General features: G+C 44.2%; 1 protein-coding gene across 2 annotated transcripts in view; it reads left to right on the top strand.

Moving 5' to 3' along the window:
- The window catches only part of SFMBT2 (Scm like with four mbt domains 2), a 166,391-nt gene extending 158,461 nt beyond the window's left edge, over nt 1-7,930 (top strand). For both annotated transcript variants that reach the window (XM_059725755.1, XM_059725756.1), the window contains one exon: nt 111-7,930. In XM_059725755.1, coding sequence (XP_059581738.1) covers nt 111-251 — 141 coding nt within the window. In that variant the 3' untranslated portion in view covers nt 252-7,930. The remainder of the gene's footprint in view (nt 1-110) is intronic.
- The last annotated feature ends 11,809 nt before the right edge of the window (nt 7,931-19,739 follow it).

Here is a 19,739-nt window from a genome sequence, read left to right as displayed (position 1 = left end):
ACGGTTGTCATCCAGTCTTAGATGCACCGAAGCCAAACCTCTTGTCCCTGCCCTTTCCTGCTCAGCCTTTCTCAACCAAAAGCAACAACATGTTATTTGTTTCCTCCCAGGACATTGACGGCCAGGCGCTTCTGCTGCTGACCCTGCCGACCGTGCAAGAATGCATGGAGCTGAAACTTGGCCCAGCCATCAAGTTGTGCCACCAGATTGAGCGAGTAAAAGTTGCTTTCTATGCACAGTATGCCAACTGACTGCCGCTCCTTGCATTGCCTTCTGGGCTTTTCTCACTGGTTTTCAAACGTTACAGCTCATTTGGGTTTTTCCCCGCCCTGCGCTCGTAAGCCTGTGGAAGCCGAAACACTGAGAAGCTCTCTGTAAAAAAAACAAAAAAACCCCCGAAACAATCTGAATGAGTATTTCCAGTTTTTGTGAAGCACATTGGTATTTCTTCTTGGGAGCCTGTCCACACATGCGATATTGTAGTGTAGCAAGGCTGTAAGAGAGCAGAAGGTTTGTCTTCTTTTTTTTTAGTAAAAGAGAAAATAAAACAAGTTTTCCTACAACCGGCAAACACATTCCATGGGGGATAGCGTTCAAACATTCCCAGCTGATTATGGTGTGTCTAGGTCAATTTCTGGACATAAATGATCCCCGTCATGAACTGACACACTTCTTTCATATTGAAATGTGAGTGATCATTTTTAGTGATCCACGGTTTACTGCAGATTTGATCGTAATGATCAATGTGCTTTATTCAGGCCTGCAAAGAAAGCATTAGAGCCGTGATATGCCATGTAATGTCTTAGCAAGCAGTTGATAAAGGGGAATCCCAGCTGTGCTCTCTATCAGAAAAAAATTCAATGAACTTCAAGGGGTACAGCAAAAGGTAGTGCCCAGTAACGCTTCCGAAACCTGGTAGAGTTATGTACAATATTCTGATTTTCTCTGTGATTGGACCTGTACAGTTCTTCATTCTTGTAATGGAACATGCATGAAATATTTTATACTAAAGCCCATTCAATTATCTCCAAGTAACGTTAAAGGTCTAATGGTGGACGCCTACACAACAGGGAATTCAGGTGGAAGGATGAGACTTTGGAGTAAATGCTGATCTAGGCTGAACCTGGTTAAATCCATTGAAGGCAACTGAACCTCCTGGGTTGACTTTGGTGTAAAAAAGATCAGAATATGTTCCGCAAAGGATCTGCATTGTTTTATACCAGCTGAGGATTTAGCCCAGCACACCCTTCTGTTCCTGAGCATACAAAGAGCCAGATTCACCAGATGCCCTGTGCTGCTGTCCGTGGTTAAACTGGATTTGCACTGTTTTGTGTCAATGGAGACATGCGAAGCATCTGAAAGGTACCGGGTAACCTGGCCCTGAGTGCCCGTGTGGCCGTGTTAAAGAGCTGTGTGAAACGCATGGACTTTGGCTCAGCATGGCTCGTGATAGGAATCGGAACAAAGTCCATTGAAGTCAATGGTGTTATACCCTCCTAATAACTCTACCCCGAGCAAGAACAGAAGCTGAGTTTTATTTCGAAGATGAGTTTCAAGTGGAGCTCCCCAAAAAGGCAAACTCGGTCGTTGTGGCTGGGTTTTTTTTCCCTAGCTTCAGAGGAAACCACGGACTTTTTTTTTGGTTGTTTTTGCATGGTTTCCTCTGAAACTATAAATAGGCCTGTGATCTGCAACTTCAGCGGACTCAGAGTTTTGGATTTGTTACAGAAATCTAGTGCAGCCTTGTCAGGATGCCAGGTCAGAGTCTCCAGGGACCCCTTCTAATGTGAGACATGATTTTTTTACCCTGAATTCTACATGTCTTTGCTTTTGCCCAGTTAGCTCAGAGCTCGAATGTTACTTCAACAGAATCTGTTGGTTTCAATGCCTTTTTTTTACCCCCGCTTTTTAAAAAGCCGTTTTGCTTGTGTTCACTCTCTCATTGCCCACTGACTTGGATCTGATAATCCTGCAGACTGGATGTGCTCAGCTAAACGACCGGGCATTCTCAGATTAGAGCTGGTTGGTTCTGCCATATCCATTTTCTTCTTGACGACTCTGTTAATTGTGTGGATTATTGGTGCTGTATAATGCTTCTGAAATACCCTTTACAGACTCTGGTGGACCAGAATTCACTTCGGAGAATACTTTATGCAAGGATCGATTCAGGGGACCATCAAGCTTTTCAAGGCATCTTTATAATGTGCCGCTATAATAACGGGTTGCCTGGTTGAGTCTGCTCCCAGTGAATTACCTTCGTCTGACATTTGAATACAAATTCAATATGAGTTGCTGCAGGTTAGACCAGGTCCCACAATACTACAGTTGGCTTCAGTAAAATTCGTGTACTTCCTTTGTTCACAAGATCTTAGTAGTAAGATTTAAATGATCTTTATTTAAAGGAAGGGAATAAAGCGGCTGCTCCTGTGCTGAGGCTTTTGTTTCACCAGAAAACAAATGATTAAGGGTTAAGTTGTCCTTTGAGACAGCGGGCAGTGGGTTTTGCATTGGGAATCCTATGGGGTGTTTAACAGCATGCTAAATCACTGCGGTTGTGCTGATGATTTTTGGTGAACCCTTCAAGATGCCAGTGAGTTTAAATGCCCACCTTCCCTTTTAAAATTTCCCCCAGAAAAGCTCAGCTTCTCTTCTCTAGTCCAGTGGACATCAGGGACATCATATTCTCCCTGGCAGCTTCCACCCAGTCACTGTGCTAAATTAAAGCAGCTCATGCGTTGTTCATATATAGACACGTATGTACACTGTATGATCTTAAAGAAACGCTAGAATTGGCCCAGACACCGGGGCCGGGTAAGGGAAATGGAAAAGGTGCTGAGCGTGTCTGCCTGGCCCGGAGGTGGCTGTGCCCTGATGCAGGTTCAGGTCTCTGCAGGGCAGATCCATCTGCCTTCTGCTCCTTTGACGCTTGCTGGATAATCTGGCCCAGGGGTCATCAAAGGAATTGAATGCATTTGAGGGTCCTGTTACTTTCTCAACATGGATAATCATTTTGGTGCCACCGAAATACTTGTGGAAGACTGAACTGGAGTGCACGTGGCTGCCTGCTTTATATTCGGGACCATCTCCATGCTCAGTTTTGATGTAGCAAAGGGGGCACACAGCTTTGGGCGGTGATATGCAACCTTATGGAAATAACAAGCGGAGCTCTTACTGATTGTTTTTTCCTTCTATTAACAAGAATCAGAAAGGTTAATCATGTTTAAAACCACAGCTAGCAAAAAAAACAAAAAACCCCACTTTGACTGTAGCTTATGCAGACTGTAAAGCTCTCCAGGCTTTTGCTCCCCCCTCCCTCTGTGTTTTTTTTTTTTTTCTTCCTTTCTTTTTAAATATCCCTTCATTTATTTTTCTCTGTTCCTTTTGGAGAGCTGTGACCTCAAGTCTTTATTCTAAAATTACCTTGAATTGGCCTCAGTGGCAAATGCTTTATTATAGTGACACCTAAAATAGCGAGTGGGAAGGGATCAAAGAGATGCAGTCTGCTGTTCTAATTGCCTTCCAGAGAAGTAGCGCTGAATCTCCTACCCAATTTTTTTTATGTAAAAGAAAACTGTATGGCAGGCAGTTAAATTGAACAATGTGCTCACATTGTCACTTAAAGATTCAAGCCGAGATCAGAACGATCTGAATGCTCCTTCCGGCGCATAATCCCAGATCCAGAAAATTAACAAGATTTTAGAATAATGCATGTCTAAGGAGACATTTGAAACACAGAACTCATTAGGGTGAAATGCTGATATACTTTGCTACATAAAAAAAAAAAAAAAAGTAATCGGTAAAAAGAAGCATTTTTATCCAATGTATAGAGTCAAATTCAGAGCTGGGATAATAAGGAACAGACTCCCATCATATTCAGGAAGCTGCATCTTATTACATCACATCTGGATTTGGTCCTGAGAATAGGGGCAAGATAAATGATGGTGTTTTCTTTGTCTCCAGGATGAAAAGGTTCAGGGTATGAAATTACTGTGGCCAAAGCTAGAACCATTGCTACCTACCAGCAATGCTTTTCCTTCTGGCCAAGGAACAAGATGGTCATCTCTCTGCCGCCGTCCTTGGGGCCAACTCAGAGCTGGGATGGGAACCCCAGGGTACTTGTGCTGAATCAGTGCATTCAAGTCAGCACTGTGCTTGGCCCATTCAGGTAGACTAACAGCAGCTCTGCACCATTTTGGTGTCTCCTTGGAGGAATCTAGCTTCTGAGATGTAGGCCTGGAGCTCTATTTTGTGGAGTTTTACTAAGCTATTTAAAATGCTGTGCACCAGGCATATCCGTGGTCCTGTGCTGCTATGCACCTATCTCCTTCCACCAACTTAGATCAACTATTAGAACTGGAAGGAGAAGTTTCCATCCCCTCGGGGTAAATCCAGCTCCCGTTTCCCTCCACTATCAACCAGGTGAGAACCTGCCCTCCTCTTCTCCTATATACTTCCTTGCTCCAGAATGAGATTTCTTCCTCTTGAGCTCTCCATATTCCAGGCATTTCCCACATGCTACCCACCATCCATCACCTGGGCACCTACTTTTCACCATTCAGCTCATTAGCTGTCAGCAAACACTGGCCACTGTCGCCTCTGATGGGCATCATGGCTTTCAAGCACTGATGTCTGCTTCCGGGAGCTGAATTTGAGCTTTATTAGATAGGTACTGGTGCCTGAAGGACTCCCCCAGCAAACTGCAAACTACCTCCTGAGGGTGCTGAATGCTCACTGAAATCAATGGAAATTGGTGGCATTCAGTCTTTCTAGTGAGGATCATTCCAGGACTGGGCTCTCATTGAGATGGTGTCGGACATGCCGTGATACTGTCTGCAATGTACTGTCAAGACGCTGATGCGCAAAGGTATTTAGGATTAACAAAAACGCCAAAGCAAGTACAGCCAGGGGAGAGAGGCACCAAACTCGCATGACATCTGTCTCATTGCAATTTGCATTAATTCTGAAACGACGTTGAATCCGAAAGTCAGCAAACCTGACACAAGCTCTTTCAAAGCCAGCTGGCCCCGTCAGTCAGTATTTACTCACCGAAAAAGCAAGCCTTGTTGTTTTCTGAGCCTTTTCATTGACTTCAGCAGGAGCTCCAGGTGTACAGCACTTCAGTTAAAAAAAAAATAAATAAAGTCAGGTCACTTACCATTATAATTTCCTGGAGTTCAGAAATGTCAGGGCATTTCAAATGTTCTTTGTTTCTCAAGGCAGCGAGCTCGGAAAAAAATGTGGAGCATGTTTTTCTTTGCAGGTAAAACTCAAGTGCTGAAGGAAAAGGAAACGCACACTAGTACTGAGTGCCATAAAAGCCAGCTTTATTATGTGTGGGTTAAAGTAGCCTCAAGATCTCCATTTTAGGGCTGCATAGTGCAAAGCTTGGTCTCGTACATCTAATTCCCCAAGCCAAGAAATATGCTTTCCATGATCAGCAAAATGCCTTAAGCACTAGGATTTGATATGATTTTTTTTTAATATAGAGCAATGGATTTTTTTAAATTCATATTCACCCTTTTTTTTTCCATACCATTCAACAAAGTAGCTGCCCTACTAGAAAAGGAGTTTTTGTTCTTCACAAAGGACTTGGTTCAAAGCCAGATGAAATCAGGGGAAAGAATGGGCTTTGGAAACAGGTGAATTTCTTCTGTCATTTAGAAGATATTAATTAACGCAAGGATTAAAGACTGGATTCTCAGCATTGGCCTTTGCAGTCCTTAAATTTCACCTCTCCTGCAGGAGATGTGTTTTTGGGTTTTGTAGGGACTTAGTGCCATTCAGCAGAGCACACGGTGCAGGAGAAGCAAAATGTTACCATTGCACTGCTGCATAAGAAAGCCTCCCGTGGTTTATCCTTTACACAATTAATTCCCATCTTGCACTTAAAATGTCAGTAACATCTCACACCACATAGATGAAACTCCAAAAAGTGTAGCCCACAGTTCAGCATGCTCCTCTCATGCTCTTATACCCCTCATTGTGCTAGTTTCCAGCCCGCTCATTTAACAGAGGCATACATTGACTTATCACTTCCTCCTGGACTGATGCTCCATATATGCAGGTGTTCAGGGCTTGATCTAGCCTCCAGTGGTGATGCTGCACCATGTCCCAGTAAAGTCAGTGGGAGGACAGGGCATGTAAGAAATATGCAACCACACTTTTGATATTTCACTGCGAAATCTGTAGTTCGTATTGGGTCCTCCCTAAGCCCAAGCTGCCACTGAAGTCAGTGGGAGCTTCGCTTGAGCAGAACCCCAATTCATAGCAACCCGTTCTGCTTCTGCATGTAGGTGAAATCTGCCTCCGTGGTAGCATCCCCTGCAGCTGTTCTACATGCATATGGTGTGAAAGTTAGCAGAGTACCAGGGGGGAAGTTAGTAGTGGAGCTGTCCCCACCTCCACCCAGTTATTTCTGCCTTGGTGTCCAAGTGGAAAGTTAGTGGCGCTCCTGCTCAGTGGTTATCTGTTACAGATAGAGCCACAGCTTCATGTTTCCACTTATCCCTCCATGACCCTCAAGGCTATATATGGAAGGCTGGAGGAAGACTTCAGGGAAGAGGAAGAAAAAGGGTTTAGGTAGAGCTGGCACTAGATAGAGGAGGTGTTTTAATTGATGTCAAATCCCTAGAGCTCTGACAGGTGCCAGATGGAAGGAGAGGATGAAGCAGACCTGTGCTCAGGGTTAGGCCCTCTGTCCGTGGTTTCCAGATGCAGGCAGGTCCAAGTTTTCTCCAAGGCAGCAGAGACTCGCTCCAATGGCAGCACACCCGGAGGTCCTCCGGATGGATGGGAGTAGGGGCTGCGGATGATTTTGTTCTTCCGTCCATGGAAGTGAGGTCCCAATTCCTGTGGATCCCCCGGCGTGGAGGGGCCAGGCCAACCCTCCCCTTTGCACCCTCTTGGCCTAAAGGGATGCTGCTTAGGGAATACTACGAGAGGGTTTTCTGGCCTCCTATGGGATAGCGTGATCTGGCTCAGGGTAAGGATTTCTAGATCAGCAAAATGCATATGCACAGGTTTTGAAACCTGAGTAGGTGCCCAACTCCCACTGAAATCGAGCCCAGAGGAGTCGATCCAATTGCTGTTTAAGTCAATAGCAAGAGTCCCATTGACTTAGACATTGAATGAGGGCCTTAAGAATGCACTTAAAGCAACTGAGTACTCCCAAGGAAACCAACGGGAGGATGTGCGTGCCTTTAATGTTAGGAATATTCTTGTTGGGTCAGCTCATAACATGCACTAGATCTCGGAGTATTTTCCTGCTTCTGCATAGATCTGCTAGAAAAATGACTGTGCAGATGGTTGAGAACTGTCCCTAGTGAGACTATGAGCAGGATTACTAATCCTCCCAAGCATTGGACTGGATCTCTGGTTAGACAATTGGATAGAGGCAACTCTCAGGATGATCCTTGTTGGAATCAATTTTTCCTTTAGCAAAATGGGAGAGGGATCAGAAAAAAAATTCTCATTTATACCCTCCTCCCCCCACTCTTTATAACAGCTATAATACTGAGAAGTAGGATGACAGCCAGCCTCATAAACCATTCATAGTGGCATATGTTGGAAGTCTTTGGACTACTTTGCATTCCAGTTTGTATCAAAGAAGCAGTTCAGATCTTGTGTGTGTGTATATATATATATATATATATATATATATATATATATATATATATATATACACACACCCCCCTTTGATGTGCTACAGGAAAAAACAAAACAAAATGCTGGTGTTTTTACTTTTTAAAACTCACAGGGCAAAGGGCATGTTATTAGTTTGCTGTAAGATTATATTCTGTATATATGTTTTCATGTAAATAAATGAAAATCTATATTCAGAGTTATATTTTAATTTTTATTCAAAAATGAAATCCCCTTTTTACTTGAAGAATTGTAAGCCACATTGTTAATAAAGGAATAATAAATTATGGCTTTTCTGCCTGGCTGGTGTTTTGTTTGCATGGGCGAGATTGTACCTTGATGCACTCTGTTTGTTTTCTGGAGGAAGGAGCACAAGACAATAGTGGCTTGAATTTTGTGCTGGTGCAAATGGTAGTTTAGCTCCATTCTGAACGATGCCAGGTGAGGATTGGGCCCAACCTTTATATCAGGCCCCCAAAGGGAGTTTTGCTCTTCTAAGAGATAAGGTCCCTGCCCTTAGTGCACGGTATAAAATTACAGACCTGTAAGGCAGGTGTTTCTGTCTTGTCCAAGCTGTTCAGAGGGGAGATGCCTACCTGGACCAAGCCCACTAATCAATTCATAGCAATGACTTCAATACAAAGCACAGCAGCCCATGGTTACTCTTGAACATCAATGCTAGTAGCAACTTTTTGCTCACAGCTGAGAAGTTACAGCACTTGCCCAGGAAGGAGATGCCCCACATTTGAGAGACCTTTAGCCTGAGGTTCTCACTTCCCAGGAGAGTGGTGTAAATGCTTGTTGGAGTCTGGTTTTGCTTAAATGATGCCCATCTGATATCAAACACGAAGAGGCTAGAGAGACCGTGACGGGGCGTAATGTGTAGTTCAGTGAGGAGGGCACTCAGGTGCATAGGCGACCTTGGCTTGTGGTCCCCGCTGCCAGGACTCTTGGTGTTTTACATCTGACAGGCATTGATTAAAAACAAAGAACTATGGACGAGGGGAGGAGTAGGGAGGAACTGGCTCAAAACCAGTAGGCTATGCAGCCACATTTCTTCTTGCCTCTTCTCCCCCTGGCCCTGTAAATCTTACTCTCTGGGCTGCTTAGTGACCCAGATTAAAGCAGAAGGTATGTCTAGGGTCCCACTGAGCCCAGCCCAGTTGCCTAGTGGTTAGCATGCCACCTCTGGAAGCAGGGGGTGTAGGTTGGACTCCTCTCTGAGTAAGGATCCAATCTGGGTCTACAACCCGGTCATGTCTCTGACTTCTGCATAGGTCCCTAACCCCTTGCCTACTGGATGGAAAGGGGACATTTCTTCTTCCTCCTCCTCCCCTGATGGCCTTGTTTGTTTGGAGCTGCAGGTGGGCTCTGTGTCAAACAACGGCTAGGTCTAAATTCCACCTGCTCAGATGCCTTTGCAGTCACTTTGGATGTGACCCTCAGTCAGTAGGCATTTACAGATGTTTAACCCAAAAAGTCTATGTCTTGAGCGAGACCTGGAAGCCTTTGCCAAAACCATAGACCAACAACTGTAGTCAAGTTGTCTGTCAACTGTAGTCAACATGAGAACCCAGGAATGCCAAACCCATGAACATATCTTTTTAAAGATCCATTGCTAGTTTGCTATTCATGGACTCATTTAGAAACCTCCTCTAGAGGGTACCTGATTAGCCTGCTCAAAATGACTGGATGCAGGGAAAAACCCTGAATCGTTTGTCATTAGCCAAGGTGTTCATTTTGGACATGCTCCAGCATGAAAATGGCATGGCTTACTGCAGCAAGACAAGGAGGACTGTGCCCTTTCTTCTAAAGTGCAAGTGCAAGACAACAATCCTGGACGTAGGTACCATCTTTTACAGCTAGGGCCAGATGAGGTGGCATCAACTTTTAAAGAACAAACCAAAGATGCCAGTAACAGTTCTTCAGTTGCAGATGTTGAGATATTTGTGTTTTTTACCGAGAAGGAAGAATAGGTTGGAATTTGTAGCCAAAGCCCAAACCAGGCATTCTTTGTTGTTTTTCTTACCTACATATATAAATACTTGCTGTTAATCTAAGTATATCATCTAGGTTGGTTAACGAAGCATACACGTGTATAGCACTTTATGCATAATGCTTCATTCTTTTCCGTGACTGGCACATACCTGGAGGAAGGAAAAAATAGAACCTGGCCCATAAATGTATATACCCTCGATATGGGCCTATAAAGGAGTTAAACAAGATGGGAAAATTAAAGTGCCCACAAAGATGAGTGATGCGGTGCTACACAGCAAGTGACTGATACTCTTTGGGCGGTAGAAACAACTCGCTTGACTTAGGTGGGTTTTGAATCAGGTCTTATGTCAGATGGCAAAATGAGTTCCTTTTAGTTAAGGCACCGAGTCTCTAATTTTGCCACTGACTCTATGTCTTCGGTTATATTGATTCCTCTTTTTTTGCTTCAACTGTCCTAAACTGGTAGCAATACATACCAGCCTAAGACTGGAGTTGCGAGATTAAATTCATTGAAGTGCCTGAGAAATGGCCAGTGACACTCAGAGGAAGTCCCTAATCCTTTCCTCCTCACCTCATCATAGTCCACCTGCATTGCATCGTGGATACAGAAGAGGAAGGCAAGCAGAATTGTATACAAGTGATTCCCCTTCTCCATGAGCACAGTACTTATTTAATTGGTTCATAAAGATTGGACATATTTTAGCAAAAGAAAATAAACACGTAGAATAACAGATCTCTTCGGGTGATTGATCAGAGCAAAAAATCCGTCAAGGATTTTGGCATTTCAGCCCATCTCATGTTCTGAAGTACAATGCTTAGCATATGCATATAACTGACCTGCCTACGTGGTTGTAAAACTAAAGTATCGGGCCAACGGATGATGACATGCTTTGACGTATGGCTTGCAATGCTATTATTGTCATCATTGAAGGATGATGTATAGAACAGCAAGGATTTATATAAGGAAATAATGTGGAGAGATCTTGATGGCAGCATAAAACCTAAAAAGTGAAAGCTTGAATGCTTTACGATATCACCAGAATTCAGGGGTGAAAATAAATCTGTGTGATTCCCTGAAGCTTGTCTCTTCATGTTTATAAAATAATGCAAAGGTTGACACTGTTTTTAAGGCTCCAGTCACAGCGAGGCTAAGAAATTCTCGAGAATGAGCTGCTCTTTAGGATGTTTAACAGTTGCGATGCAAAGAGACTTGAGTTAATATTAGCCAATAGCCTAATAGAGCTCTTTGAAAATAACCTACAATTCATGGACTGCAGTTGTCATCTTTGATGGCCCTGGGAGAACAACATCACCATCCTGAGTCCTGCTATTACAGGCCATGATTTTGAAAAGTAGTTTCTAGTTTTTATGGTTGCAGTTATTCATGCACAATTAGTGCTAGGCAGAAATGCTAGCAGGAGATGTCTCAATACCCCAGATGATTTGTGGGTGTCATTAGGCACCTAGACATCTAAATGGCAACATTTGCAGGAGTAGGGAGCGTAGGGACTTTGCAAAGTTATCTGCAGGCATGAAATAGTGCCCACAAAGATAGAAGTAGAGTGAAGGTTTGATGGACTTCCAGTTTTCTGAGAGCAGGGGCTGTATTTTTTTGTTCTGGGTTTGTACCGCCTCTAGCATCATGGAGTCCTTCATGCTTGGGGCTTGGAAGCAGTACCACGATACCAATAAATAATCATTTCAAACCCAGTATTACATAATCATTTAAACCCAGTATTACAATACCAATAAATACTCATTTAAACCTAGTATTACAATAGCAATAAATAATCTTCTAAAATTTACCGTGTCAGTGAAGCTCAGTTACTACCAAAGTCTATACCACCTCTGTTAAAAATGAATGGGTGTCTTTCCTTGTATCTTATAAAGGGAGTTGGCTCGGGCAATCAACTCCTGAAGAGAGGAGAAGAAAAAGAGAGGACTTCTTGATGGTAGGAAGCAAGGTTGAAACTGAGACCTGTCTCCCAGCAGGTCAGGCCAATATGTAGCTTCATGCACTGTTATTTCTTAAACTTAATCCACCATAATAAAAAAGTGTAATAAAAAAGTGGTTTTGTGTTTGTTTCTCTCCTGGGAATGAGGCTGTTATTATGCAGGCAGTTTGAGGGTTGGCTTTTTTTTATCTAATTCCTTTAATAAAGGACAGCGTTGTGTTTCCATTTCCAATCAGTAGGCCTATGTGTCTTTTTAGTCCATTGTGAAACACAGACCGGAATATCAACGCTCTGCATTTTCGTAGATCGTTTTTTTTAAATCGGGTGTTGAATTAAATAAAGGGCTTAATGTTCAAAGTGGCACTTGGGGAGTTACTTGCAAAAATTCTGTTATTGCTGTTAATGGGATTTGTATAGATTGCTTTGAAGATGAGCCCCTTAATGTTGAATCAGAAAAGACATTCTAAATTGCAACTTATCCCACGCGCACATCTTTAATTTTCACTGATGCAGCATCATGACCGGAGGATGTAAGATAATGAAAGATACCTGCTTTAATACTGTTGAAAAGCAACACACAATGGGTTTAGACTTTTGCCACGGTTTGGATGAGTGTCCAAAAATCTGGATATTGAGCTAAAACCTTGAAGGATAGGGTGGGTGATATTTTTTTTTTTCAAAATGTGGAAGTTGGATGAAATTTTAGTCAAGTTTCATGGATGAAATGTTCACAAAAAGTTTCACAGGAGCCCAATTCAATTTTGAGGGGCCAACCGTAATTAGAACATCTTGGGCCTGGGAAAACCAAGCAAGAAACATCAGTCCAAGTCTTGGAAGTCTTTACTCATCTGACACAGGCCACTTTCACAGGGGTTTTCATGGAGTTAGTCAGGGTATCAAGCCTAGTTTAGGGCATCAAACTTCAAGACAGACATGGACAAATTAGAAGGGATCCAGTGGAGAGGAACACAAATGGCTGGAGGTTTAGGAAACATCCATCCTTGTAAGTTTTAAGAGCAGGGTAGACAAACCAGTTGTCTAGGATAATTTAGGCAGGGATGATCCCACCTTGAGAAGGGGCTTAGATTAGATGACTCCCTGAAGTCCCTTCCAGCCCTACTTTCCTATGATCCTAATAACAAGAGTCATCACCAGGTAGGCATTGTCAAACATGGAGCCCAATCCAAAACCCACTGAACTCAATTGGATCATGCCCTTTGCCTCAGTCACCCGTTTCTCATTTCCATAGGAAACGTACTTCAGTGATGAAGACACCGATGTAGATGGGGGACAAGAAATCCAATTAGAATATACGGTTCCTTTGCTTGATGCTTTACTTATCTTGAATATGGGGAGGCATGTTTCTTTCCACGTTACTGCATCCCCTATGTTTTATCCTATGCCATAGATTATTAAAGTTGACAAAAGTTGTGCAAATTACAGTCTCTGGCATATTAATTGCCTGTTTCTAAGAGATTAATTATACAGCATCTCTTACATCTAAAGAAACATACAGTGTATTATTTAATGATATCTCTCGTGGACAGGCCCACTAATCCTGAGTCGATGCAGGCTGCTGAAGTAGGTAATACCAGGATCGTTCCAGAGTAAAGCTGTTGTTACTTAGGTCACAATGTGGCCTTACATGTGTTGCTGAGAATCCTCCAGGTAGATTGTTTTGTTTGCTATCAAGTTTTCGGTCATAATTTTTCACATTTTTTTTTAAATCTTGATTTTTTTCCCCCCCCACAAGAATTCCAAGTTTGTGAAAAATGTTGATATTTTTCCTCTCAAAAAAGTCCATTCTTTAACCTGCTGAGTTTCTACTTGGCCAAGTGCTTGGGGGCAGTTCTGCAAAGAGACTTAGAGACTTAAAGTGCCCTTTAGGAGCCCAAGGGGGAGCCTAAGGGGGGATGGAAGTGGCCATCCGGGCACGGAAACTGCTTGTTATGTCTCTGCTATTTGGCCACCTGAAAGTCTGTCAGCCGCTGGAGGCAAAAAGCAAGGTAGAATTGCATCTTGTAGATTAACCATTTCAGAGAGAGAGAAGCTTTTGCAAGCGGCAGGCACTTTGTCAGATTCTTGTACTTCTGAGAACAGACCGACAACTAAATTACAGTGAGTGAATCAGGGGTGGAGACACATCGGCAGCTCCAAAGAAGTTGTCCATGAGTCTGTCCCATGGGCAGAGGCAGGACTTTGTAAGGGCGCGTGCAGGAGCAGTGAACTGCCCTGCAGGCGTAGCTGCATCCCTTGCTCCATGCACCCCGCCCCCAACACGCATAGCAGGGAGGGCAGACCGCTTCACATGAGCTCAGCTAGGCATTGTTTTAAAGTCCTTCAAGCATGTGAAAAGCTTCTCTTCCATCTCAGTAGCATGTTCCTTCCTTGCCCCTTCTGTCCCCTGCTCTTTGCTGTTGCTGCCACTGTCCCTAGCTGATCTGAAGGTGGGAGAGGTGCTCTAGAGCAGCTCCTGCCGGCTCGAACCAGGCTTGACCAGAGACCGTGGCAGCAGTGGGCAGGTTCCCTTCCCCTGCAGCTGCTTCTGGGCTGGAAAGGAACACCTAGGGGACTGGGCTGAGAGGAGCTGCCACTGTGCCCAGCTGAGCCTAGGTCTGCATGGTGGGGGAGGAAAGGGGAGGGGAGAGGACATGCCGCTAGGAAGAGGGAAAGGGGAGGAGGGAATTCTTTCTTGCTTTGGGGACTTCAATAAAGTCCCCGGCTGCTGCTCCTACAATGTGGTTGATTGAAAGAGAGGTATATTCATGCCAATGCATCCGCCCCAGATCCACCCTTGTCTGCTCTTATAGCAGTATCTGTCCCTGACCGTTCCATCGCACTGCTTTATCCCTATCCCTTTTATCCTTTCAAGTCCTGCCCCAGTAACTCTAGCTCCTCCATTTTGTGTCCCCGGCTCCTTGTATTAGCATGCAAACATGCAAGCTGTTTCGTACCAACCACTACCAATTTCTCAAATAGTTTTTACCAACTGCATCACCTACCTGACTGCTGCCATCATCAATATTAGCTCTTCTTCCTTCTTGTTCATCCTCCCACCCTTTGATATTCCTTTATTAGTGTACTTACCTCTTCTGGTGCACAAAAGCCAGATATTGAGGCATCTAAAGTGGCTGATTGGTGCCTAATGGGATTTCCAAAGATACCCACATATCAGACATCTAGCTGCATCTTTAGACACTTAATTACCTTTAAGTCTGGTCCTAACATAGCGCCAGAGAGCACCTATACTGAGTGCAAAGGCTGCTCCGACATGCTGGAATTCCAGTGCATCGGAGAAGATTTGATTAATTAAGTCTGCTGGACCATGGCAATTATCATGTTCCAGCAGCCTCCCGCATCTTGTGTATCAGTGTCCCTGAGCCTAAAAATGGCAGCAGGGGCAGTTGCACCCCGTCACCATTTTTAAGCAGGGGGATGCTGATACACAAGACGTTCCATAGTTTCATAGTAGTTTGGGGTCAGAAGGGACCTGAATAGATACCTAGTCTAACCCCCCACCACTGGTTGGAGCACATGCTGGGATCACATGACCCCAGACAGGTGTTCATCCAACCTTTTTTTTAATTTACCCAAGGTAGGAGCGAGGGCCACTTCCCGAGGAAGTTGGTTCCAGATCCTAGCTACCCTAACGCTGAAATAGCGCCTCCTAATCTCTAACCTGAACCTATTCTCCAGCAGCTTCTGGCCATTGTTCCTCATCACTCCAGGTGCTGCTGGGGGGAATAGGACCCTTCCTATTTGCTGCTGATCTCCCCTAATGAGTTTGTAGACAACCACCAAATCCCCCCTCAGCCTCCGCTTGCTAAGGCTGAACAGGTTCAGGTCCCTCAGCCTCTCCTCATAGGGCCTGCCCTTTTGCCCTCCATCCAAGCGGGTGGCCTCCTCTGAACCCTCTCAAGGCAGGCCACATCCTTCCTAAAGTGCAGTGCCCAGAACTGGACGCAGTACTCCTACAGCTGCTCTAATTAAAGCACTCCCACTTCTGGAGCGCATGTAAAAGTGCCCAGAGTTTTTAAGGCACTAGAAAAAAGCAACTGGACAAGGCACTTACATTGTCTCCCTTTTCCAGCAGGATCCAGGGAGAAGAAATAACTGCTAAGCTCTGTCTCTTTAAACCACCCTGTCTTTCATTAAGCTCTGCAAGGCTTGGAAGTGTTGTAGAGAATGCAGTGCCATTGCCCTCAACTCTTTGTTTTCCTCCATTGAGAATGGGTGGAAACCAATACATTGTTCATAGGCAACAAACTGTTGGGGCCAAGCCTTTCTGTGCTGTCTCCTAACTTAGGAGACTATATTTGGAGATAAGAGGAAGGAAGCTTCTTTGGAAGTTCTTGATGTGGCCAAACACGATATGAGCTTTTGTTCTTATTCGTTGTTATTGCTGATATACTGAAGATGCTACTTAGTTCTTAGTGGGCGTGTCAACATGAGACATTTCCTGTAGAGCTGACTAATTAGCTCTGCAGTCAAGCATCAGCATCTACACGTGACACTTTTAGGCCAGAGTAAATTAATTAACTCTGCCATAGGATAGTACTGCCCAACACAAGTACTAACCTATGGTGGAGTTATTTAGTGTGCTGCAATGCACATGTAGATGCTGACCCTGGCTGGCTGGGGCAGAAGTGTGCTACAAGGTGGGGCTGCCTGCCAGCACATGCCTAGCCAGCACCCCTGCAGCACTTTGAGCTGGGTTGGAGCACCCTCAGGACATCCTGCCAGATGGGGCTGCTCTGCCCTGACTCCACATGCTGCAGTCCCAGGTGCACGTGTAAATGCTGTGACTGGGAACAATAAACTGCAGCATGAACAGTGCCAGAGTTCACTGCATTGAATTAATTTAATGTGTAGATGCACCCAGTAAAAAGTAAAACACATTTCTGTTTTCATAAGAATTATACTTCCTTTTATGAGATGGAAAGGATGGTCTTTGGCTTTAGATATGAGACCTGAACACAACAGATCTCAGTTCAGTCGATGACACAATTTTCTATCCCATGACATCCCTTGTCTCTGTAGGTTGGATACAGGAAATGCCTCTTGCTATGGTCATCCCCGTAGCATCTCCCATGGAAATATCTTTAGAGCCTGGTTCTACACCTGGAGTGAGGATGCTCATCTTCTTTCCAGAGCTGTTCTCACACAACCCAGCTAAGCATATTCTGAAAGTTGTCCCCAGCCAATAACGCATGCCGGTGCTATGCTGAGGCCTGAGTGCCCTTGCATTTATCAAGTCATTTAACTTCCACAGCATTAATCCTACAGTAGGCCTTACCTTATTTTATGGCTGAGGCAGAGAAAATGGATTAATACCCTGGCTGAGGCCAGAAAGGAAAGCCAACACCTTACCTGCTATCAATAACCAGGAGCTTGATTCCACTTTATGAGTTTAAGCAATTGGCTTCAGAGGGAGCAGGATTAGACCATCAGGGCTTGTCTGCAAGGAGATGCTCTGCAGTAATTAGAAACTGGTATTCAAAGTAGATTAAGCAAACCCTCCCCAAACTCTTGCTCAGTGTTCCTATCGACTTCAAGCTGGCTTCAGGCATGACAGCCTTGGAGATGTGGTACACAGCAAGTCAGATGCAAATGTACAGAGCTGCTTGGCACTCATTTCCCATGTGGATGCCATAAAATCCAGGTCCAATAAAACACTTAGGCCCCTACAAATTAGATATCACAGTGTGTGATTTCAGACACCTGGCCCTCCCAGCAGAATCCAAAGCCCAGAGTCCAGCAGCGAGGCTCCCTATGCAATGCAGAGACAAGCAGGTGCTTCAGAAAGGGGCTCCAAAACCTGCTGAGCAAGAAGGCAGCCAGTACGTTGGCTACCAGTCAGTAGGGTGATACAAGAGTGGGCCAGAGCTCCCTCCCCTCTGCAGAGCTGAGATAACTGGGGCAGGGCTGCAAGCAGGAGGAGCCTCCAGCTTTGCTGTAATAGCCACAGGTGGCAGTGCTTGTCCCGCAAGCAGGACACCTGGGTTTAATGTCCTCCCTCAACTGTTCAGACCTGTATCACCCACCTCCCAGAGCATTGTAGCGGTCAGATGGCTAAACAGGCTGGCTGGAAGGGTTTTCTTTATGACTTCTGTTGGAGCTGAGCCACTGTGCAGACAGGGATGCAAGATTCATGAGACCAGAAAGAAAGCTGGGTGAGGAGAAACCTGGCTGTGTTGTAGTGGTGTGAGTACTTCTGTACGAACCAGGAGGTCTGGCCTCCAGGCCCCATCCCTTGGACTGTGTATGCATTTTGTATTAGGACTATTACATTCAAAAAAGAAACCAAAAACAATTTTGGGAGCAGAGAAGGAATCAAAGGAAGGCCACTTGAATTTAAGAGTTTCCACACAGGGGCTTAAAACTTTTTAGTCCACTTCAAAGTCACACCTTCAGTTAATTTTCCTGAATATGCCTGTGCAGACAACATCGAAGAGGAGCGGGCTACTTTACCAGAGCGTATGAATGGGATGTTAGTGCAGAGTCACTAGTGCGTGACAAGCCCTTCATTCACTACCATGGGATTTTAAAATAGTCCAAATCCAGGTGATTTTCCATTGCTGAGATTTAAGGCAGGTAAAGCATGGAAGATAATCTCTATCTTCCATTGCTGAGATTTAAGGCCTATGCTGAGATTTAAGGCAGGTTGACAAATCCACTTTATAATGACACCTTAAGTTAATTCAGAGTAGCTTTACTGAGTGTCTCATACAAACATGTCCTTATGCAGTGTCCTCGGACAGACCATACTTGCATCTTGGAAGCCACACAGTCCACCTCATAAAACCCAGGACAGGACCAGAAGACATGGGCGCTGTTTCAGGATCTGCTATTGCTTTCCTGTGTGGTTCAATATGAGTTTGCAATGTGATACAGCTGCACAAATGGTGAATGTGATTGTGGGCTGCATCAGTAGGAGTATTAGTTGCCAGATGCAGGAGGCACCTACTCGGCACTGTTTTTAGGCTTCATCTAGAGTACGGTGTGCAGTTTTGGATTCCACATTTTAAAAAGGGAACGGAGAAGTTAAAGAGGGTCCAGAGGCAGGTGACAAAAATGATGAAGGGTTTGCAAGGCAAGGAAAGATTGAAGGAAATGGGCATGTTCAGCTTGCAGAAAATGCGATTAAGAGGGGGCACGATAGCAGTCTTCAAGTATCTTAAGAGCTGCCATAAATGGGAGGGAGAACACCTTTTCTCCCTTTTGGCAGAAAGCAGGTCATGGCCCAGTGGTTATAAGTGGCAGTGAAGTAAGTTTAGATGGGATATCAGGAAAACTTCATCACTGTTAGTGAGGTAGTAGAACAAACTGCCTGGGGAAGCGATGAAATCTCTCTCACTGGCAACATTCAAGAAGAAGATGGATAAAAATTGGACAGAGATGGCCTAGGAGCAGCTATGTCTATGCTATGCAATGGGAATTGCACATGGTTTTGGTCTTTGCTGGTTGCCTTCTTCCTTGAATCTTGTGAGTGTTTCCTGATGTTGTTCAAATACTGGCCGCTGTTGTCCCCCTGCTTCACCTGCGGCAGGTTAGTGTGCTCTGCCTCACGGCTGTGTAACAGGGTTGATTGTATAGTTTAGTAACAGGTTAGACAGGATTATAAAGTGCCATGAGTTATATGGCTGAGAAGCACTAACTATTACGTATCATCAAATGCATAGGGTGGATTTATAATCGACACTGTAATTTGCATTTCACATTTTGTATTAAAGTGACAGTCCAATGGTGACATGATATTTACCAAAGACTTCCAAGGATTAACCTGGAGGTTTTATTTTTAACAAACTGGAAATTAGAAGTTGAATCTTTCTGTGCTAAGCAGGAGCAGGGTGGGTCAATTGAATGATAATGATGGGTTTCTATTCATGAAAGATCGTTTTTTTCAATTGTTCACCCTCCCCCCCCCCTAAAAAAAAAGAAGAATCCTGCCCTAGGAGAGTCTCTTGGCATTTGGGTAGTCAAAATGTTTTATTAAATTGTGCAGGAATTGACAGATTCTAAACAAATAGAGAGAATAATCATTGGAGTGTGTATGATAATCTGGCAATATGGAAATTATAAATTGTAATATTTCCCCCCCGAGTAAATGAAATATGCAAAAGAACAACTGCATAATACAATAGA

Source organism: Alligator mississippiensis, chromosome 4 (assembly GCF_030867095.1).
Source record: "Alligator mississippiensis isolate rAllMis1 chromosome 4, rAllMis1, whole genome shotgun sequence".
Taxonomy (NCBI): domain Eukaryota; kingdom Metazoa; phylum Chordata; order Crocodylia; family Alligatoridae; genus Alligator; species Alligator mississippiensis.
The sequence above is the reverse complement of the archived record's forward strand: the minus strand, read 5'-3'. Positions and strand labels throughout refer to the sequence as shown.